At 38.8% G+C, this 23726-nt stretch overlaps 1 protein-coding gene across 15 annotated transcripts in view; it reads left to right on the top strand.

Moving 5' to 3' along the window:
- Positions 1 to 4838: 4838 nt before the first annotated feature.
- Positions 4839 to 23726, top strand: part of CDIN1 (CDAN1 interacting nuclease 1) — a 232985-nt gene continuing 214097 nt past the window's right edge. For 11 of the 15 annotated variants that reach the window (XR_007407338.1, XR_007407339.1, XR_007407337.1 and 8 more), the window contains exon 1: positions 4839 to 5468. Coding sequence is in view for 9 of the 15 variants with exons in the window: in XM_049104301.1 (XP_048960258.1) it covers positions 5368 to 5468 (101 nt within the window). In the remaining 6 variants the exon portion in view is untranslated. Of the gene's footprint in view, positions 5469 to 11290; positions 11383 to 23726 lie in introns of those variants that run through there. The other 4 variants (XM_049104300.1, XM_049104306.1, XM_049104309.1 and 1 more) reach the window with 4 other exon arrangements.

The following is a 23726-nucleotide window of genomic DNA, read 5'->3' on the forward strand; positions in this document are numbered from 1 at the left end:
TAGTAAATGTGTAAATGCCAATTAATAGTCTTTATCCTGTGCCAATAGTGTTCCGTGTATGATTCAGAACAGAAGAGGTACATAAACTCTGATTGATGGGTTTATAATTTAAAGAAGAAATTAGGCATTATGCTATAAAAACACATGGCATTAACTTCATAGGGTGCATAATGAAATAGCCTGTAAGGATTTGCACTGCTGATCTTAATAAATATACATCACTTGAGAAAAACTAAATACAGTAGAATAAAGGCAATCATAATGATGATTGATATGTACCATTCTAAAAGGAACGGGTTATACTTCTAACTAAGGGGCACATGAAACTGTGATGTCCTAAACTTTGCACATATCTGGTTCAAGATGGTGACTTTCAAAGGTACCACCACAGTACCACTTACGATGTGATCAGCAAACCAGCGCTGGCCCTCAGAACATTTCTTACATATTTTGATGTGAAAAGTACAGAAATTGAGAATAAGCATTTAGAACATTTTATAGGAATTTGGTAGAGTAAGTCTATTGATGCTCATAATAACAAGTTGAGGGACTTGCGTTTGATACGTCTTTGTCTTTTTAAATTTCTTTTTTCCAGTCACTCTTTTTTACAGAAGTTCATGAAAAATTGGGAGAAAACTGAGCCCTCCAGGCAGACAGTGGGAGAAATACCATTCTAAAATGTTGTATAGTGATTGATGAGATAAATAAAAAGCACCTCTCTAAGCCTTAGGTTTCTTACCTGCAGAATGGATTTAATAATAGCACTTACCTCTTGAAGTTGGATCTGAGAATGAAGGGAAGATAGACGTACGTGTTGACAAACTAGGAGTTCATTCACCACTGACTTGCATGAAGCAACCAAACATTAGGTTTTGATCTCTGACTCTTCAGTGTAACTGCTTCACAATCATGGTGGGGAATGTCCTTCTGTATTTTTCCTTTGTCTTCCTCAAGTCACTAACTTGAGTAATTGCTGCAAGCCTCAACAATTGAATTATTTTGATTTTTATTGTTTACTAAGTGCTTGCGTTATGTTGGGACTATGATAAAATGACTTGTCACTCATGGATGGCAAGTATGGAAATGTAAACTTTGCTTTCAAAATATGCATCACTTTAGGTAGTACTTCACAGGGCAAAGAAAACAATATACAATCTCTTCTATTCAAAGGGGCCAAATAATTTTTTCTTAGGGTATGTTTTGGCTAACTGTCAAAATTGAAGGTCACTGCTTCTTCAGCAGGCACTGCTGGTGGCCAAAGGAAGTAGCCAGCTGGTTCAGAGCATAAATGCTAGTTAAGGACAGTTCAATCAAAGAGTTTTTCCTTTTTGAATTGCAGTACAGTGTGATGGAGAACATGAGGCCCTACAATCAGACTAGCTTGGATCAAATCATGGTTTTGGGACTTAACTGGACCCATGAGGCAACTACTTTACTCACTCTGAGCCTCAGTTTCCTAACCTGTAAATTAGGGACTAATGGGACAAGTTTTGAGCATAACAGGTGCTTAAATAATAATTTTCTTCTTTATTCAGTTAGTAAACTTCAATTATTTTTCTTTAAAATAATCAATGACATGACTTTAACAAACTTCCATGAGTAGAATCAGACTTTATTTTTTTTTTTTTTAAATTTTTATTTATTTATGATAGTCACAGAGAGAGAGAGAGAGAGAGGCAGAGACACAGGCAGAGGGAGAAGCAGGCTCCATGCACCGGGAGCCCGATGTGGGATTCGATCCTGGGTCTCCAGGATCGCGCCCTGGGCCAAAGGCAGGCGCCAAACCGCTGCGCCACCCAGGGATCCCAGAATCAGACTTTAAAATATAAATAAAATAATATGTCAGTATTTATTTTTAAAAACATGTATTGGGTTTGGCAGATTCAGCAAACAGAAGACTGTTTAAAAATTCAACTGACTCTTCCCAAGGTCAAGCATCTTCAACTTCTCGCTCTGCCTAGAACTCTTTGCTCCAGCCAGAATAACTTTTCCCATGCGCGTGACTTGGCTCATTCTTATTTTTAGTCCTTTGTGTTTAGCACTCTTCTTGAAATGACCTTCTGATGCCTCCCTGCCAAACCCCACACTCCTTTACAATTGTTCATCATTCATAGCATCCAGGAATTGGCAGAAAGAAATCTGGCCAAGCCATTTACTCCAGCCCATCTTTCAGGGCTGGGTTCTTCGAGAGAGTTGTATTACTCCCCACTTTGACACATTTTCCTTCTACAATTTCATACATATTTTTCATGTTTGTAGGTTCTTGCTCTTTACCAGAACCACAAAGTTCCATTTCTTGGGGTCACAATCAGGATCAGAGAGGCTGTTATTTGCTCAAGGTCACACAACTGATGACTGATTTGAAATAGGTGTCTAGTTCTTTGTGTTTTTAGTTTGGTATTGTTTTCTTTTTCTTTCTTTTTTTCTTCTTCCTTTTTTTTTTTTTTTTTTTTTTTTTGGTATTGTTTTCATTTCATGATGTACTTCACTGAGCCAGTGGTTGGTATTGCCTACCTACTGACTGAGAAACAGTAGGGGACCTTCAAAGATGGAAAGGCAGCTCTAGAAGAAACATGGCGGATGAGGGGCATGTAGTGTGATGTGAGAGATGAGGCAGAATGGTGGGGAGGACAAGGAGAGGAGAAAGAAGCCTCAAAGGAATAATGGTCTTATTCTGAGCATTTCACATTAAAATAATAATAACACCTAAACACCACCACCACCACCACGGCCGTTTTTCTGCTTTGCTTCTATTTTGTGCTTAATAAACAACACTACTGTCACTGCCAATGAAAACAGCAACATAACTGTGCTTTTCCCCTGGTGCTAACTCTAAACAATCTACTGGATTTGGGTCAAAATTGTAAACTGCCAGCATGTTAAAAATAAAAAGCAGAAAAACAAACCTGGCTTTTTCCTGAACAGTTGTGAGGGTGAATACAGGACAAGAGCCAGAGAGAAGAGTTACCATAAAAAATAACTAGTGCAAACATCCTTGAACTGATGTTTTCTATAAAAATCTGTTGGCTGTGAATTGCAAAGAGTGAAGTGGGGAAGGAGAATGGAATGGGGGATCAAGTGGTGTCTGCTTATCGTCAACTAGCTTTCATGTAAAAGTCATGGCAGGGTCAGCAACAAACTAGCCAGGTGGCAACTCCAGGCCACGCTGCCATAAATAAATAGTTATGTACTAATGTCACACAACCAGGGCTAGATGCAAAGCATATGGGGGGAAAAAAACCCCACTCTGATGTAAATATTAAAAACAAAAACAAAACAAAACAAAACTTTGGTTGCTGAACTCAGGGTTCGCTGTTGATACTGGATTTTGAGCTGCCTGGGAAAATAAAGTGGTGAAGCTTTTTTAAAACCTGGTCTATAAGGTTCTTTGAAATGTGGATTGTTCCAAAAAAAAAAAAAAAATTCCTTAACCTTTGGCCTAAGAGAGTGTTACTTTTTGGTGTAAGTAATTAAGCATTAAGAGTTGGCAAGACCACAGACCCTGGAACCAAATTTCAAGAGTTTAAACTCTACCCCTGTTGCTTACTTGTTCTCATGACCTTTAGGAAAGTTACCTAACCTTTCCAGGCCTCAGTTTATTCACCCTGCACAAAAGGGAGAAGGAGGATGGTAATGGCAATAGTGCCTGCTTCATAGGAAATTACCAAGATTAAGTGAGTGAATGTGTGGAGAATAAACAATCCCTCCTCAACAGCCACATCCGTATCACCTACCATTGTCCAGTGGTCTTACAAAGGCTATTTATGTAACATAGGCTACCTGGAGGATACTATGCTAAGGAATCTATCTGTTCCTTGTGCCAACTTATTTAATGCTAACTGTGGTCTTGCCAACTCTTAACGCTTAATGACTACACTGAAAAGTAACACTCTCTTAGGCCATGAATTAAAAATCAATTTTACCGACAAAGGAACTAAGGCTTAGATGGATTAAGACATTTATCCTAGAAAGCATATCTAAACTAAATTTCCAAGGCCTTATTCCAGATTTAAAAAAAAAAAAAAATAGAATTACCACTTTAAAATGGAAACACCTTTTCTTTGCTTAAAATGTTAAAATTTGAAAAAGAACACAACACATGGCCTTCTAAGAACCAGGTGTTTTTTTGTTGTTGTTGTTTTAAGATTTTATTTATTTATTTATTTATTTATTTATTTATTTATTTATTTATTTATTTATTTAATTATTTGTGAGAGAAGAGAGACTGCGCACGGGGAGTGCTGGGGTGCAGAGCGGCAGAGGCAGAGCAGGCTGCAGGCTCCTGGCGGACCTGGGAGCCCAAGGCGGGGCTCCATCCCAGGAGCCTGAGGTCTTGACCTGCGCCAAAGGCCGACCTTTAACCGACTGAGCCACTCAGGCAACTGGAACCAGATTTTTTTAAAAAGGGATTAATTAAGGGCCTGGTGTCAAAAAAAAAACAAAAAAAAAGCCTCAGGCGGGCCGAGAGGTCTGACAACACCCAAAGAAAACGAATTCATGCAGTGACTCGTTTCTCCCAACGTTTCTTGGGGTTCAAGAGCCCGAAAGGAGTGAGAGCGACCTGAGAAGCGCCCACTCGGGGCGGCGAGCGGCAGCCTGGCCATGTCGCAGGTGTTCCCCTTCTGCTCCCGACAGAACGGAGCAGGCCTGCCGCGCGGGCCGCAGGAGCCGGAAGCCGTGGCGTCCCCAGCTGTGGGGCAGGCCCGCTGAGGCCCACGCAGCCCGGCTCGGCAGGCGCGGCGACTCGGGCCGACCACCGCCCCCACGGCCTCCGGCTGGGGCCCGCGCCGCGCGTCTGGAAGCGTGTTCGCAGCGCGCGCCCCGGGCGTCGCTCTCCGGGCTCCGGCTCAGGCTCGTGGGGGGCACCGGGCTCTGCGGCTGGCCTGTGCGCTGGGGCTCGCCGACTTCTGGCAGCTGGGAGACTGTGACTTCCGGGAACGACCAGACCGGGCTGGATCCCGGTGGGCGCAGCCGGGACACCGGCCCGCAGCGACTCGGCCGCCTCCTCTGCCGAGGGCGCTACTTCCCGGTTGTTTTGCCCTTAACCGTCATGGCGGCCGGCTGCCTTCGGCCCGTCCCACTGCGGCTGCTCAGAAGGCCTAGGTAGGGCGAGCGGGGCTCCAGCCGGTCCCCCGCCCCGCCGCGCCGCGCCGCGCCGCGCCGCCGGGTGAAGCCTAAACCGTGCAGCCAGTTGGGTGCGGGGCGTGCAGGGGGTGCAGGGGGTGCAGGGGGTGCAGGGGCAGACCCAAACAGACTAGGACCCGGCGCCGCGCCGCTGTGTGCGCAGCCCTGGTCTCCGGGCTCCGCGGCCGCCGCAGCCTGGGTGTTTCTCCCTTGTCCCCGCCACTTCCCAGTCCCTCGCCCAACATGATACTGACCAAAGCCCAGTACGACGAGATAGCCCAGTGCCTAGTGTCTGTGCCGCCCACCAGGCAGAGCCTGAGGAAGCTGAAGCAGACGTTCCCCAGGTAAGTGGCCCGCCCCTCGGCTCGCACAGCCCCCAGCCCGCAGCCCGCAGCCCGCAGCCCGCAGCCCGCAGCCCGGGCCAGCGCTCAGGAGCCAGCCACGTGTCACACGCCAGCGAGCGAGCCAGTGCCTGGGGTTAGGTCGAGGGTGTGGACTGGGCCCTTCCTTCCCCAGCCTTCCCGGCAGCCTCTTCAGTGGACGAATCCCTGGCAGCCTCCCACGGCCTTGAAGTTAAATTCAAGTCTACAAAGGTTTATGGAAAACTTGGTGTGCTCTAGGTGATGGCTGCACGTAGTAGGCACTTCGTGAACGTCTGCTTAATGGGCAGAATAGGAATGAATGAACGATGGGTGGCAGGGCCCTTCCAGAGTGGAAGTACAAGTCTGGGTTCAGGGATGCCCGGGCGGCCCAGCGCTTGAGCGTCTGCCTTGGGCTCAGGTAGTGACCAGGGGTCGTGGCCCCCACGGGGAGCCCGCTTCGCCCTCTGCCTGTGTCGCAGCCTCTTTCTGCGTCTCTCAGGAATAAAGAAATAAATGAAATCTTTGAAAAATAAAATTCTAGATTCAGAAGGAGGAAATGGAGGACCCTTTTCCATTGGCCCCTGGACACTGGGGACCACAGAGGTCCTCCAGCTGTTCAGCCTTGACTCTCTGGAGCAATTGTGATCTCAAGTGGTGATCTCAGGCCAGTCAGAGACTGGTGCCTTAGGGATTCCACTTTTGGGTCAACATTGGTCATTTTATCAACCGTATATATACACATTACAGGTGTATTTCATACTTCCCACTCTTGCACAGATAATCACCAAAGAAGTGTTTTCTTGAAGAAAGAGAGATGATCGGATCACTGGTATTAATAAAGTACAAATTGAAGGGTAAATTAAAGTTCTTTTATGACCTCAGTTTTTTGAAGGAGTCAGTTTTCCTCATCTGTTAAATGAAGGGACCTGTTTTTAACATTATCCGGATATAATTAAAGACCATATTTTCCCTTTGATTGTTTTTAAGATTTTTTTTTATCAGACTTGTGAACAAGGAGCAAAATTGACAAATTGGAGTTTAATTTTCTTTCATTCACTCTTGCCAGCTCTGCTAGTGAGCAATGAAGTGGGGGGGGGGGGGAGAGTTGGTTAGCTGAGGGATTAGGTCGATTTTTCTGGGCAGTTCAAAGATGGAGCATACATTTCTTCTGCTCTGTTATGGTCTCATATTACTACTGTGTCTTTGATTTTCTTTCTTTTCCTCTCCTCTTCTCCCCCATCTCTTTATCTTTTTTTTTTTTTTTCCCCTTTGTCTTCTCCATTAGAGGTGACATCCCCATACGCATATGGAGGACTTAGGAAGTACACTGATAGGGTGACCTTCGTTTGGGGCACCATGCTCTCTTACCTATTCTCTTACGCCTTTTTCTCTTTCTTTCTTTCCTTTTCTTTTCTTTTCTTTTCTTTTCTTTTCTTTTTTCTCTTTCTTTTCTTTCTTCCTATTCATGATATGACCAAATATTTTTCAATATTCCCAAATACCATTCAGGGAATAACTAACTCTTCTTTCACTGGAAACTTGATTTAGAGAGTCTGTGCTACTACTCTGCAAAAGAATGAATTAAAGGGTCATTTAGCACCATGAGTGGAAATTCTATTAACAATGTGATTTTTGGAGTTGACTTCACAGTTTTCATTATGGTACTGTTTTACAATGGGTGGTTGTTGCAAAGGCCTTGAACAACCTTAAGATTTGATAGTTCATTTTACTAGAGTCACTCAGATAAGGACCTCATAAATAATTTCTGCTGGTTCAAATAAGTGACTTGTCAAAATCCCAGAGATGTTTAATGGTAAAACAATGTAGAATACAGGCTTCTTGACTTTCACTTCAGAGTTTTACACTAAGCTGCTTTGATTAATCTTCATATTAATAATAACAGTGACAATTATTTTTTGGTGGTATTCACATACACTGAATTCCAAAGAAAATTGAAGTACTGAAATGTTTTTGTTTTTAAGATTTTATTTATTTGATATAATGAGAGAGAGAGAGCATGCATGTGCATGAGCCCGGTGGGTGATGGGGCACAGAGAGAGGGAGAGAGAGAGAGAGAATCACAAGTAGACTCCATGCTGATGTGAACCCTGAAGCAGGGCTTGATCTCCTGACCTCGAGATCATGACCAGAGCCAAAATCAAGAGGAGGACACTTACCAGACTGAGCTGCACAGGCACCCCAGTACTGAAATGCTTTTTTAAAAGTTGCTAAAAATTTTATTTTCCTGATTTTAAAAGTTATGCATGCTCAGTAAAGAAAAATTGTTCGTAATTGCATGGCCCAGAAAATTTATTTTAACATTTTATATATTTCCTTGTAGTCTTTTTTTTTGTTTTGTTTTTTTTTTTTTTTTTTTTAGTGTAGTACTGTCCCTACTAATCTAGTTTGTAGGTATTCCTGTTCTTACTTAACATATTGTGAGCACTTCTCATAAAATTCTTCACAATTTGTTTCAAATAAATAATAATATCACATTCTATATGTATCATCCACTTATTGGACACGAAGTTTTTTTTTTTTCCTGATTTTCTGATACAGTTGTTATGTAATGCTAAGTTTTTTGCTTGTTTTCTTACTTTTCATTCACAAATGTATCAGTGACTGTATCACTAGTTTTCAAACTTTTTGGTCTCCAGATCTTTTTATACTCTAAATAAGCCTCGAAGTCCCCCAAAGAACTTTTGTTTATGTAGATTATATTTGTTGATATTTACCAAAATATAAATTGAAATTGGGAAATTAAAAAAAATTCTTATTTATTTAAAAATGACGATACTAAACCCTTTATGTGTTAACATATTTTTATGATTGATAACCATCATTTCTAAAAAAGTAGTGAGAAAATGGCATTGTTTTACACTTTTGCAGATCACTTTAGTGGCTGTCTTAAATAGAAGCAAAACATCTGCATCTGCATTCAACTTGTTGTAATATGTTGTTTTGATTATGGAATATGAAGAAACCCTAGCCTCAGACAGATGTAGTTGGAAAAGAGAAGAATGATTTAATAGGCTTTTTAGGTAATTGTGGATATTTTTGTTACACATAAAACCTAACAAATGGTATTTTCTCAAAGGTTAATTGCAATGTAGAATGTGAAACCATATCATGGAGCTTTTCACTCTGTTATATTACGATCTGCTGGCCTGTCTTGAACTTTGAGTGAATCTTTCACCCATGCATTTTGATTTTTGGATGATTTTTTATCATCCATGCATTGTTTGTAAAATGTTGGTAGTGAGTTATGCAGATTTTCCAAATGTCGCCTTTCATTATATAGCATTAAGAAATCACATTCATTAATATCCCCACTGATCTCATCAGAAAAGTATGTAAGATTTGAAGCTGTCAAGCTTATGGTGATGGGAGCAGAAGTTTTCCAGTATTTGAATTTTCTCTTGAAAGCTCAGATTTTATCATTGCAACAGATATTATCAGTTGTTTTCTTTGAAGTGACAGGCTCACATTGTTTATTTTTGGGAAAATGTCTTCCAGATACCCAAATCTAAATAATTATACTTTGTTCATTGCTCATTCAAGTAAAAATGGTATCCCATGGAAAAAGTTGCTAGTTCAGCTCACCAGCAATCATGTAAGTGTTCTCCCTTGAATCAGCCATCATTCTTGGATATGCAGTAAAAGTGCTTTGTATTTGCTTCTTATTTGGTCATATAGAATGTTAAAAGGACACATATTCAAAGGTTGAGATTTAATAAAATTAGTAAGTGAATCTTAAGATACTCTTATGTGAAACTAACTTTTTTTTTTCTTTCTAAAGTAAACTGTGTACCAAACACGGGACTTGAACTCACTACCCTGAGATCAAGAGTTGTGGTTTTTTTTAAATATTTTATTTATTTATTCATGACAGACAGAGAGGCAGAGACACAGGCAGAGGGAGAGGGAGAGGGAGAGAAGTAGGCTCCATGCAGGGAGCCCAACGTGGGACTCAGTCCCGGGTCTCCAGCATCACACCCCGGGCCGAAGGCGGCGCCATTCTGCTGGGCCACCCGGGCTGCCCAAGAGTTGCATGTTCAACCAACTAAGCCAACCAGGAGTCCCAAATTGGCTCTCTCTCTTTTTTTTTTTTTTTGTCCTGCAAGTGTGTGACAGTACACTTTATAGTGACTCCTAGAACAGTTTGCTTGGCCTTAATTTCTGTTTAGGAGCTGTCAGTTTTAGCCACTATTGTTTTTGCACTATCCATGGAAATTTTACACAGGGGAAAAGGCAAATCATGTCTTACTATTTCCATAAAAATAGTTTTGACTTTGTAGACCCCCAAGAGGGTCTCTGGGACTCCAGGAGTCCATTGGAGCCCAATGACCACAGTTTGACAATCATGAGCTGTTTCAAATCAAAGAATATATATATGTTTTGAAGGATTTTGGTGTATATTGACAAATTACTATCAAAAATGTAACTGTCAAAATACTGAGGTGCCTGAGTGAGCCAGTTAAGCTTTTGACTCTTTGGATTTCATCTCAGGTCCTGATCTTGGGGTTGTGAGATGGAGCCCCTCTCCCTTCCTTGGGCTCCTAGCTAGGCCTAGAGCCTGCCTAAGATTCTTTCTCTCTCCCTCTCCCTCTGCCTGTCCCCTTCCTCTCTCCCTCTCAAAAACAAAAAAACAAAAAAACCACTAATTCATGGGAGTATCTGTCTCTGAAACTTTAAAGAGTGTCATTATTTAATGTTTAATATGATCGATCAAGGGATGCCTGGGTGGCTCAGCAGTTCAGCGTCTGCCTTGGCTTAGGGCATGATCCTGGGGTCCTGGGATCGAGTCCCATATCAGGCCCCCTGCATGGAGCCTGCTTCTCCCTCTGTCTGTGTCTCTGCCTGTCTCTCTCTCTCTGTCTCATGAATAAATGAATAAAATCTTTAAAAAAATATGATCAATCAAGAGTGACATTTTGTAACATGCATTTTTTTATTATAATGCATTGTGTATTTCTCCAGTTGTTTATGGTCCATTTAATTTTCTTTTTCTTGAGTTACCTGCCTGGTGTCCTTTGCCTCTAATTTTATACTGGAATGTTAAAAGGTAAACAGTATATATATTTTTGTTTATTGATTTGTTATTGTTTAGTGATCTGCATATGTTAAGGTTGTTGATCCTTTACATGTGTCTGTTGCAGGTTGTTTGCTTTTAAATATTGTTATATTTTTTGTTTTATTTTACTTATTTTTTTAAAAGATTTTATTTATTTAATTGAGAGAGCTTGTGGTGGGTGGAGAGGCAGAGGGAGAAGCAGGCTCCCACTGAGTGGAGAGCACAATGTGGGGTTCGATCACAGGACCCTGAGATCATGACCTGAGCCACCCAGGTGCCCCTTGTTCTATTTTTTATATGCTTTAACTTTATTCTTTTTATGCTGAGGAAGCCCTCTCCTAAGATATTGAAACTATATCTTCACTTAAATTTTCTTTGAGATTCTTTATAGCTTTCTTATTAATTATTTAATCTGTCTAGCTGAAATGTATTTTAGTATATACTCAAAGGTAAAGATTTAGCTTCATCTTTACCCCCAACCCCGACTGTGGGTCCTACTTGCTAGCTTCACCTCTCCATAACTTCTTTGTTTTCACTGAAATTACAAGTTCATGTCTTTATAAGTCACTATGTGGAGCCGGGGCAGTCACCTTAACGACTCTGGTTTTATAATCGTCAAATTTAAAATGAAGGGATAGGGCTTTATGATGTCTAATATTGTACAATTCCAAAGTTCACCCTCAGTCTGTTCTTTTCTGTTCTGTAGTTTTACAGGTAATGGAATCTTTGGGCCCCAAAATATAGGGCATACTGTAAGAACTTGCTGAGGATACATTCATTGATTTGCATCTCCCAGCTTATTTCCTGGACCTCTGTATTCAGGTAGAAGCCCCCAGCCCAATCAGATTATATTTTACATCTTTTTCCTGCCTAAACAGTGTATGTCTGTGTGTGTGTGTGTGTGTGTGTGTGTGTATAATTGTAATTATTATTATCATATATATACATATGTGACCTTCTTTGATAATTCCCATATGCCCTTCATATAGATTCCCCTAGTGTTAACATCTTATATAACTTTAATACAATTGTCAAAATCAGGAAATTAATTTTAATGTAGTTTGGTTAATTAATCTGCAGTCATGTTTTGAACTTTGTTAGTTTTTTTTTTAATTTTTTATTTATTTATTTATTTATGATAGTCACAGAGAGAGAGAGAGAGAGAGAGAGGCAGAGACACAGGCAGAGGGAGAAGCAGGCTCCATGCACTAAGAGCCCAACGTGGGATTCGATCCCGGGTCTCCAGGATCGCGCCCTGGGCCAAAGGCAGGTGCTAAACCACTGCGCCACCCAGGGATCCCCCGAACTTTGTTAGTTTTTTCATGAAAATCCCTTTTCTATTCCAGGATCACACATTAGATTTAGTTGTCATGGCTTCTTGGGCTTCTCTAGTTGGCAGCTGTGCCTTACCATTATTTTTTGTCTTTTATGATCTTGACAGTTCTGAAGAGTACTGGTCAATTATTTTGTAGGGTGTTCCTATGTTTGTACTTGATGTTTTCTCCTGATTAGATTGAGGGCATAGATTTTTGGCAAAAATATCCCAGAAGTGCTAATGTACCCTTTCAGTACATCATATCCGGGGTACATGACTCTTCATATGTCTTATTGCTGGTAAGGTTTACCTTATTCATTTGGTTAAGGTGTAATGTCTGCCAAGTTTCTCCATTATAAAATTACTACTATTCCCTTTCCAATAATTACTTTGTGGGGATATCCTTTGAGTCTATGCAAATATCCTTTTTTTCTCATATCACACTTTTCTATTGATATTAGCATCCATCAGTGGCTCTTTCTTGAAATAGTTATTACCTGTATTTGCCTAATGGTGATTTTCTATTTCTCTCACTGGAATGCTCTTTCAACTAATATCATCTGCTACCACCATTTCATGTGAAACAGTCCATCGCACAGTCAGCTCATGATTTTCACTGGTACTTGCAGAGTTCATTCACCTCCCATAGCATTTGGTCTGTAATCATTCACTGTGTGCTATGTCTGTGGCACTATTTGAGTATTTTTTAGAAAACAGGACATTCCAGTAATTCATTTTGAATAACTTCTAGCCTGCGGAAAGAGTTTAAGACACATTAGAATCACAGAATATTAGAAACCAAAGGATTTGTGGAACACTTAGTACCTGAATGTTTAGTCAAGTGGGTTTCATTGAGGAGATATGACTCGGTTGGAAATTCTTTTGCTGGTAAACAGCCTTTTGGCACAAATTTAATTTTTCCCTGAGTTCCCTTGTCAAGCATTAGTTATTTGGTTGCTATTGGTGCCTATACCAATAAGTCATATGTCAAATTCTTGATACCATATATCTCTAAGTAAATAAGAGTCTTTACCTTACTGCTTTATCTTTTCCCTTAGGGATCCTGGCTTGGGTGTTTCTAAGAATGTGTTCCCCATTCTTAAGTATGATTTTTTGTCTTGGCCCACCATATCTATTGTTTTCCCACTCTTGGATCACAGTTTAGGTAACCATTCACTCATGTGAGGCTGTTTGTAGAGAAATCTCACTAGAGGTAATTAAGGATTTGTTTTGGATGGGCTCTCTATATTTAAACCAGTAGAGTTGGTTTATTTTCTTGAGATACTCACCTACTTTTATCTGAGAACTGGAGTTAGGGCTGGCTCTCTTGTGTATTTGCCAGGGTAGGACTTAGTGCTACTTGATGGCGGACCTAGGGTCTGGTCTGGTTAGGAGTGGAGTAACTAAGGGACTTGTTTGGGACAAGCACAATTTTATTTAAGTTTTCTATTTGTGTAGAGTGGTTTAGTTTAATTTGGTGCTGTTGTTTGACTGCAGTTATCCTTTTTTGAATAAAGTTCACCTCCAGTGATGCATTTTAAGCTGTCCCCTTTTCTCGTCGGGAGTCTTGTATTCCATTGTTTTTTGCTTCCTGTAACAATTTGTTCTTGGGGAATGACTTGGCTTTGCGTCTTCTTATGTGAGTCACAGTTGCCTTAAAGAAGGGACAGAGCTCCACTGCTACCAAGTAGAAGTGGGATTCAAACCCAGGCAGAGTCTGGCTCCAGTTTCTTACTCTTACTACTTTTATTCCCTCTTCTCTGTTCAGTTCCTTAAGTCTGTGGTGAGGATTAAGTTAAATAAGCCATGTAAAACACTTAACATAGTGTAGATGTTCCGGTAAGTATGGTAAATGGATGATAAATATGATTATTGTTATTATTAGAATTTAGTAGATGGCCAACAGTAGAAGAAATGTCTGAGTAGTAACCTCCTGAAACATATAAAACAAAATTTTGCTTTGATACGGATCAGTTGATTATATGGCTCTGAACACATGGATTTAATCATTAGTTGAATATGGCCTAGATATCAGAAACTTGTCTTAAGTCTTTGATAGTAATACCTAATGTCATTTATAAAGAATAAAACAAAACAAACTTTTGAACCCAGATGCATTGATTTTTAAGAATTACAGTAGCACATTGTAGTCTGTAATTAATACTGATTTACTTAAATTGGAAGATTACTCCTATTTGCTTTGTTCTCTCAGATGAATTGATATTTGGTTCTCAGTATGTGGTCAATTTTCTATTCTTTTGATAATGCCATGTTGCACCTGAGTTCCAGAATAATGAGTGAGAATAGTTAGAAGAAAAAGCCAGCCTTTTATTGAGCTGGACATTCTTTTGGTGGTTTTGCCAAGGAAATATGACTAATTTACATGGCCTTCAGAAATATTACTCATACTTAGGAAATATATCTAGGAGTATTTCTATACTGATCTTTAGTGCAAATTGGAAAAGAAATTGGTCTAAAAAGTGGCCTAAGGAAACAATATGATTATTTCCTGTATTTCCCTTAGTCATCTTTTAAAATATGATTTTTAATTCAATAAGATTTCAGATTTTAATTTTTTTGTTGCATTGTAGCTTAGCTCTTAAGACTCTTCTGGAAGGTCATGGTGTAGGTTAAGGTTAAGTATAGAGGACCTTGTGCTTTTATCAGATGCCTTAATGAAAAAATGTTCCACATCACTTGTCATCAGGGAAATAAATACAAATCAAAACTATAATGAGCTACCACTTTACACCAGTGAGAATGTCTAAAATTAACAAGACAGGAAACAACAAATGTTGGAGAGGATGTGGAGAAAGGGGAAGGCAAACTGGTGCAGTGGAAAACAGTGTGGAGGTTCCTCAAGAAGTTAAAAACTAGAGCTACCCTATGACCCCGCAATTGCACTACTGGGTATTTACCCCAAAGATACAGATGCAGTGAAATGCCGGGACACCTGCACCCCAATGTTTCTAGCAGCAATGTCCACAGTAGCCAAACTGTGGAAGGACCCTCAGGGTGCATCGACAGATGAATGGATAAAGAAGATGTGGTCTATATATACAATGGAATATTGCTCAGTAATCAGAAAGGATGAATACCCACCATTTGCTTCAACATTGATGGAACTGGAGGGTATTCTGAGTGGAGTAAGTCAATCGGAGAAGGACAGTCATCATATGGTTTCACTCATATGTAGAATATAAGAAATAGTGAAAGGGTTTATAGGGGAAAGGAGGTGAACTGAGTGGGAAAAATTAGAGAAGGAAACAAACCATGAGAGATTCCTACCTCTGGGAAACAGGGTTGTGGAAGGGGAGGTGGGTGGGGGGATGGGGTAACTAGGTGACAGGCACTAAGGGAGGCACGTGATGAGCACTGGGTGTTATACTATATGTTGGCAAATTGAATTTAAATAAAATATTTTTAAAAAGATTTCTGTGCTTTTTTGGATTTGCGTGGTTGCAAAAGTGAGATGAGCCTGGATTTCTCTGAAGGAGTATTTGGAGAAAATCTCACATAATGTTATCTTAAGAAGAATCCACATGCTGACTCTATTTCTTATTAGTTTGAGGGGAGAAATTTCCATGGTATTAGATTATGGACTTCATCTTAAAGTCTATATTCAGGCATCAAACTTTAGTGTAAGTAATAACTCCTATCAGATGTTTACTGACATCTGTTTACTGACAATAAAGAGGGATTATATATCTCCCTAGGAGAAAAATGTTCAATAGATGTTTAGGGTAATAATATCATATTATTTGACTTGCAGCAAATGTTGACTGAATTTACCAGTATGTTTTTATTATACATTTTGTGCAGTTTTGCCATATTGGTTGAATTTTCCTTAAAACAGTCAATAGACAAGTACTTTTCCAGAGTAAGTAGGAAAAGTGACCTAAACATGGAAATGTCACATACCAGTGTGAAGATCAGATGGGACGTGGGTAGGGAATAAATTTTCCTTTATATCATGAGCTGGCACACAGTGAATACAGTAAAGGTGTTGGGGTACAGCTTCTAATTGATTGACGAGTTTCCATTTCTTAGGGGACAGAGCAGAGGGCTGACTGTAGGCTGGTTTGCTCCATGAACTTTGAGTCCAGCATGAAGCAGTCTATGCCTTATGTATTAAGACAGTACGTGGCTGGCCAGAAGGCCAACCTTTTCCTGGCCACTTTGGGAAACTAATACCTGCCTCTACTTTCCTTTTTCTTTTCATCCTTACCTTTCAGGAGGCATCTTGATATAATGTATTTAAGAGTTAATAGTTGTTCTTCATAACTCAGAGCTTCCTTCTTGGAAGGAAGTTTGTCACAACAGTGACAGAGTTGATAATGTCACCTTTTTCAAGCACTTTCTCTTTACTGAGGGCTGATCTTTTCTGTTCTTTCTGGTTTGGGGACAGTGCATAAAGTTTTTCTGTTTGTTTGTCTTTTAACCTAGTTTGGTATTCTGGTTGTGACCAGATAAACCCCTGAAGTATCATTGAGATAATGGAGAGCTCTGCAATTTTTCTATCCAAAGTAAAATGTTAAAATAGCTTAAGACTTATTTCCTTTATGTGTTTTAAGTATTGAGATTCAGCTGCTAAAATGTCTGAAAACTTTTAAACATAGAGAAAGGACTTCAAGACCATGGGAATAAATATTTTGGATGTGAGAAAGCAGTACAAGCAGAGGAAAAAGCAAGTGGATTCATGTTGTTTGATACTGTTATTCAGGCAAATAAATAAGTACTGGGTCTTTCCCTAACCAGGTGCTGGCCTTTGCTAATTAGAGTGATTCTGTATAAAGTTTGGGCTTTTTCTGAAGTTGTCCTGGGAGCGGTAGTCCTATACAAGACTAAGATTTAGCATCCATGGGACATTATCACCCTTCCTTTCCTTCAGACATAACTCATATTTCTCATATATTTATTTTTATTATTGTTGAGACTTGTCCATTGCTCCAGGCTCAAGAAAGGATGAGATATAAACTCTAATCTTGTATTTTTTTAAATTATTTATTTATTTATGATAGTCACACAGAGAGAGAGAGAGAGGCAGAGACACAGGCAGAGGGAGAAGCAGGCTCCATGCACCGGGAGCCCGACATGGGATTCGATCCCAGATCTCCAGGATCGCGCCCTGGGCCAAAGGCAGGCGCCAAACCGCTGCGCCACCCAGGGATCCCTCTAATCTTGTATTTATCCTGTTTTAGGAAATAGGAGGCATAGCACACCCTTGATATTTACAAGAGTTATCACTTAATGACTGTTGGCATCCCCAAATAGGCAGCCAGCACTAGAGAGGATGGCAAAGGGCTAAAGCTTTGTGATGCGGGTGTTTGGTTAAGCTTACTTAGTAGCTCATTGACTTGCTCTTCCCCAAATCAGGCTAGTGGTATGAAAGATTCACATTTAAATTCAGCAGTCTCATAAATTATGTTTGTCATGAATATTTGTGATATTCAGAGCTGGGTATTGTCAGAGCTGGGTATATTTAATCTAGGAGTGTTATGGGTACCCAACACCAGTGCCAGGATGAATAGAAACACAGAGTGAAATCTCTTTGTGGTTTGTCACTCATGCCTGTGCCACACCTTAGCCTCCTGAGATTCTCTAATTTATAAGATGATATTTAAGACTAGTAGGGGAATAAAGCTTTTTGTAGGGATAGCCTTCTTGGTTGATGGGACGTGGGAGAGTAAAGGTGTCATTTAAATGCGTATTTCTACAATTACGTGAAATTAGACTGGCGATTTATTTTTCCTATTTTTTTTTTTTATTTCTGTCTGTAACTCTTCCAAGCTAATACCATCTTTTGCTCAAGGTATATTACACTGCTGTTTGTTTTTGCTGATAATATTGGTAGGGACAGCTAATAAAACTTGAAATTAACTTGCACTTCAAGCCCCATTTAGCTAAGATAGTAAATGGACTGGGGATGTGAGAGACTCTTCGTTGTATAGCATTAAAAACCCCCACAGATTCCTACAGTCTAGATGTAACAAATAGCTCACAAACATCATTTCTTAACTGGTGAAGTCAACATTATCCAGATTTTTATTTCCTGAGGCCAACTCGAATACATATATAAAAATAAAATAACATTTAACTTCCAATTTATAACATCTGAATTTTTATTTGCACTATGGTGGATATATTTGAGACTCTTCCCGTGCAAATCACAAAAGTTTCTCCAGAGAAACCTGCATACCTCACCTATTTTTTTTAGATTCAGTGACTTATAGAGAGTTGGAATGAGATAGTAATTAGAAATCATCTAGTCAAATCAGTTAATGTAGATGCAGAAACCGAGGGAGGAGTGCCACCCGGTGATTTGAACAAAGTTACACATCTGGAGATAAAACTCTGCTTTTGTGCTCTTTAAATAGAGATCTCAGATTCCTGTCTTTTGAGGGGCCAGGCAGGTACCAACAAGGAGTGAATGAATGAAGCTGGCCTGGTAGGGATGGTGGCAAAGGGAAAGGACAGTTTTGTGCACTGACATGGCAGCTACAACCTTACGCCAGCCATCTGTTGTTGCGCAGGGATGTGGGCCCAGTGCTGCCAGGTCTTTTAGTCTCTAGAAAGCAGCTGTCTCACTTTTTAGAAAAAATACTCTGAGTTTTAAATGTCATCAATTTGTTGGAATTTTTAAAAACACTGGGCCGATGGCTTCCTGGCCAAACAGAATAAGTCTCTGGGCTGAATTTGGCCTGCAGCCAGTGGGTGCTGGAGCTGGAGCTTTCTGGCTTGTGAGAGCTTATTACAAGTATCTTCTCCTGACTCTACAAACACATCAGGAGCTCAAAATCAGCCACAGTGGGAGTGTTAACGCCACATAAATTGCTTAACACGCAACAAACCTGGGCTCTCCCCCCTGCCACCAAAGGCATTTCTTAAGCCCTCACACCACTGCATACCATCACCGATTTGAGACTTTTGCATTGTACATTATGGCCTTGTAGCAGTTCTTTTCCAGAAATCTTTTAACCCAATTTATTCTGTTTTTTTTTTTTTTTTTTGTTTTTTTTAGCTTTTTTTCCTAAAAGGCTCATATACTTTTTCCCCACTATAGTTAGTACAGGAACTAGAATGCCTTTTGTGAGCCTTAGCAGTACCTGGTATATTATTGGTATTATGATACATATCATAATGGACATTTGATTGAACTGACCTGAAGAAAATGCTGCTTGGTTAAAAAAGAAAAAAAGCCATGTATGTATGTCTCATTTAAGGAAAATGGATCCCTTTCAAAATAGATTAATTAGTTAACTTTAGGGATATTACAGTGATTTTTTCTCTCTCTCTCGGAATTTGGAAATGTTCCAGTGGTATACCTGAGGGTTTTTATCATGTCAGAAATTATTTTTTTGAGAAACTTCAAGCTTAGCCATTATATCTTCAGTTGGCAGTTACTCCAGTATAAAAAGAAAATAAAACATATCTATAATTATAATGGAAAACAAATGGGAAGATACCCAGTTGATTATAATTTGATTTTGTGCAATTTTATAAAGACTCAATTATCACATGTTCACATGTGTTTCTTTTCTACATTTAAAGTGTCAGTAATAAAGTAATTGACAGTGTACAGCTAAAACAAATGGATAATAAAATTAACAACATTAGGCAAGAATATGTGCATTTTAGAATGACAAGAGAAATTCTTTGTGGGAATAGGCCCACATGAGTGGGCTGGCCCAGTGGTATTGAGTTTGGCAGAGTTGTCATAGCCTGTGCTTGACCTTGGGTGGTTTATTAGCTCTCTCTGCTTATGGTTAATTATTTTATAAATCGATAGGAGGCAAAACCCATTATTGGGAACTCCAGGAGGCGGTTCAGTTTTTTTGTTGTAAAGACAGTTTTATAAATTGGCTTAAAGAACTTGGTTCTAGAAATAGACATATGAATTCTGCCTTCATGACTCACTTGCTGGGTGAACTTGGGTAACTTCTTCATGTTTTGGTGCTTTATAAAATGGGATTGTTATGAATTTGAAATGGGTGGTACTTATAAAATGAGTAGCATAGTTCCTAATACTGTGCTGCATAAATTTTTGCTATTTCTGTTATTTTTACCATTATTGATTTAAGGATGCTCATTGCAATAGTATTTGTGCTTATGATAATTAGACTCAGGACATCAGAACTGAAAAAATTTTGCCTAAAACCAGCCTTTTTATTTTCTAGGTTTCCAAAGTGTTTTTCATTTATTCCCAAGATATTAGGAAACCTTCTTTTGGTCAATTCCAGTAAAGTCCTTAGATGATACTGGCAACAAAGAAGGGATATTTTTCGGGATGACAGATGAGGATATGTAGGTTTAGATTGACTCTTCTTCCTCCTAGAGTAAGTGGGAATGTTGAAAACCTGAGAATTTGTAAGTATTTTCATGTCTAATTACTCCTCAAATATAAATTCCCATATTCTGGACTCTTTTTACATTCCCGCCTTACCTTGCTAGCAAGGTGACACCCCAGATCATCACATGAGTGTGAACACTGATGTTAGTGTTTAATATAGGCATTAATACATTTGAAGAATGAGTGCTTTTTTAAACAGTCTTAAAATCTATTCATTCTACTGATTATGAAAAGACTTTTGATAAACCCAAAGAAATTACATAAACTTTTTAAAGAAAACAGATTTACTGCCCCTTAAGTTTTGGTTATTATTAATTACAATGTATTCTAGAATGCTGCCTGCAGATAATTTGCTTAATTTATCTTATTTGTGCACTTCTGCTGATCATATTGTTGCAATAATAATGAGTTGGGCAAGATAGTAATTCATCCTCTTCCTTTTCTATCCTGTTTATTATAGAACGTATTTTCTAGGTTCTAGGTCAGGAGAGGCTTTTAGGTTTAGACCTACTTCATACTTCAACTTAAGCTACTTAGACCAGATTGAAATTAAGTATTAACACCGGTTAGAAATCATTGTGTTTTTAAAAAACAATAATATAATAATACTTAAAAAATTGAATGGTACTGCCTGTAGCCAAAGGTAATGGAAAAGTCATAATTGTACTATGGATTGTATTTTGAGGACAATGCCTTATAACTCTTCTGAAGTATGAAAACAAGCCTTGGTTAGTTTTATTTCATTTGTTAAGGGTCTATAAGGAGTCTAGATTTGGTACATTGTCATGATAAATATTTTATTCATGTTATAGCTTTTTGGACAGTTGTATTCTGCACCGTATTACAATGGCACAATAAATTGCTGAATACACTGTCTGCTGAATATGACTTTACCATGAAAAATTTGATGCATGGAGAAGGAAAGGTTGGAATATATCAACCTTTTCTGACAAGGGACTTTGAATTTTGACCTAATACAGGTGACCTTTGTGCACAATAAAAGTGAGCTTAATCTCAAGGTCAAGGTTGGGGTGAATGGCGTAGTTTATGCTGATTGTGGGTACTTCTAAGCCTACATAGCTATTGGCAAATGGGATTCTGGCACTTTTTTTTTTTAATTTTTAGTATTTTCAGGAGATTATTTGTAGCAAGTTGTTTAGCTTTTTAACAGTACCACATTTCCTCAAAGCTCAGCTATCTGTTTAGTTGTGATAAGTTCGTCTGTTTATTTATAAAGTTTACTGTTTCTGAGTGAAAGGTATAAGCGTGCTATTATTTTCTGTTCCATAGATAAGCCATAGCTAAAAATAAAAATGTTCTTATGGCTTAAAGAAAAGACTACTGACATATATAACCTTGGAAATGAAAATATATCTTCCTATAGATAAGAAATTTCTTTGACAAGTTGAACTCTTGTTATCTTAACTTTGGAACTGTCAGAAGAATTTTTAGGTAGTTTATACCTTTATCTAGATTATAATTAAGAGAACTCTTATGAATTATTGTCTTAAAAGGTTTAGATGATTTAGAGACTGGTTATTCCCTTGAAAGTTGCTTTGAAATGCATCCACTAATGCATTTGTGTTAGAGTATTACATGATATAAAATATTTTTAAGGTTTTTCTTGTTGTACATAAAAGGAAAATTATTTTAAAGCATAAATTTCACTATAAATATCTCAATTGTTTTGTCATAGGTAAATTACACCTTAGCAAACATGAGGAACAAACCTGTCAGTGCTATATTGTCTGAATACTTAGTGAATATTCTGCCCAAATAATTGTTAGAAGCAACAAACAGGCGGGAGAGAGTGTCAGAGACTCTAATGGAAAGAACTTCTACTTTTTTAATCGAGCCTGCAAAATATATTCCCTGGGACTGATCAGCTCTGAAGCACTGAGGTTTGATGATTGGAATGGCAGGAAACCATGCTTTCAGGACATAATGAATTGACGAGGCCATCCATCATTTGTTAGCATACGCTGAAACATGGGCTATGTGTGCAGAGGCCTGTGATTTAGTAAATACTTGGGAGATGAATAGAGCTTACACACAAGGGAAGATATTGCTGTCCTTCAGCAGCCTGAGACCCAGGCGCCTGCTGAGAAGGCCATCTGACGGCACATCATCAGTAACCGGCCTGTCACAGTCAGCGGTGCCCACCGACCATTGCCAGTATATTAAATGCATTTTTAATATCTGCTTCAGTAGATTTAATGAAGAAAATTTAGTTTCCATACTCCAAGCACTGCCTCTTCAAGTGTTCTAAAGCATGTACTCTTGCCTACATAAGAAAGGGGGAAGACCATGCCGGCAGTTGGGAGAGTTGATTGAAACGGACACTCAGACAAAATAATGTGCAAATAAAAAACACTTTTAGTGGGGTTGGCATCCTGTTGATGTAAAAAAAAAAAAAAAAAAAAGAAGAAAAGAAAAAAGAAAAAAAGAAGCTTGTGGGTTTTTTTGTTTTTTGTTTTGTTTTGTTTTGTTTTGTTTTAATGTGGCTTTTGAGTAGTTCCTTAAGCCCTAATTCCCTTCTCTCACAAGCCCCTTCCCTAGGAGCGTTGAGCCTGCTGGCAAGATATGTCAGGCTTCTGATCAGAAACGAAATATTAGAAGGAGAATATTACTGTTTGGCATAATTTGGATAGACTCAATTTTAAATTAGTTTGTGTTTTCAGATACTGTTTGATTGTTAGGATTTTTGCATGAAGATATAAAGTAGGATTTTTCTTACCTAGTTGCTTCCACATTTTTTAATGTTAAACTTCACACATTAATCAAGTTTAGTATATTTTTGTCTGGTGTCATGCAGAACAGCTCAAAATGAATGAAAAAAAAAGTAGTTGCTAACTTGATTCAAAAGTGCTCTTCTTAGACTATAATGTTTCTTTAAAAATTGTAATTTTAAAATGTTCTGTTTTTATATTCCGGCAAAGTATGTAGATTCATTCTTTTTAATGAGTTTCAGTGTTGACATTATTTACTACAAAACAGCAAGACAACCAATTAGATATTATTGCAAGCATGCACTTTAAGGGTTCCCCTCTTGTTTAAAAAAAAAATACAGAATACGCTCTCATGTTCACAGAAGAAGAAGCTACGGAATGGGACCTATAAATCTGATTCCTGCATGTGTCAAAACAGTAATGTATTAAATGCATATTATTATAAAAATTTAAGACATGTCTTAAACACACTTACATTTTTATAACACGTGGCAATATTAAATAATACATTTCCTTGTTAGCATCTGTTTGCCGTCATTGTTGGCAAGACCTATGATTTATTGCTTAAATTAATGACCAAGACCATTTTGGACCTGATATATGCCCCTAAGCTTATTACATCACTAAATAAAATAAAATGTATGCACTTGTGACAGAGTTATTTTTATAATTGTTTATCCCTTTAAGTGCCCTATTCAGTGATTCACTGAAAGGTTCATAATGGTTGGCTTGTAACCAGAAAATAATCTCAGAAAGGTAAAATATATTTCTT

The sequence above is a fragment of the Canis lupus genome, chromosome 30, assembly GCF_003254725.2.
Source record: "Canis lupus dingo isolate Sandy chromosome 30, ASM325472v2, whole genome shotgun sequence".
Taxonomy (NCBI): domain Eukaryota; kingdom Metazoa; phylum Chordata; class Mammalia; order Carnivora; family Canidae; genus Canis; species Canis lupus.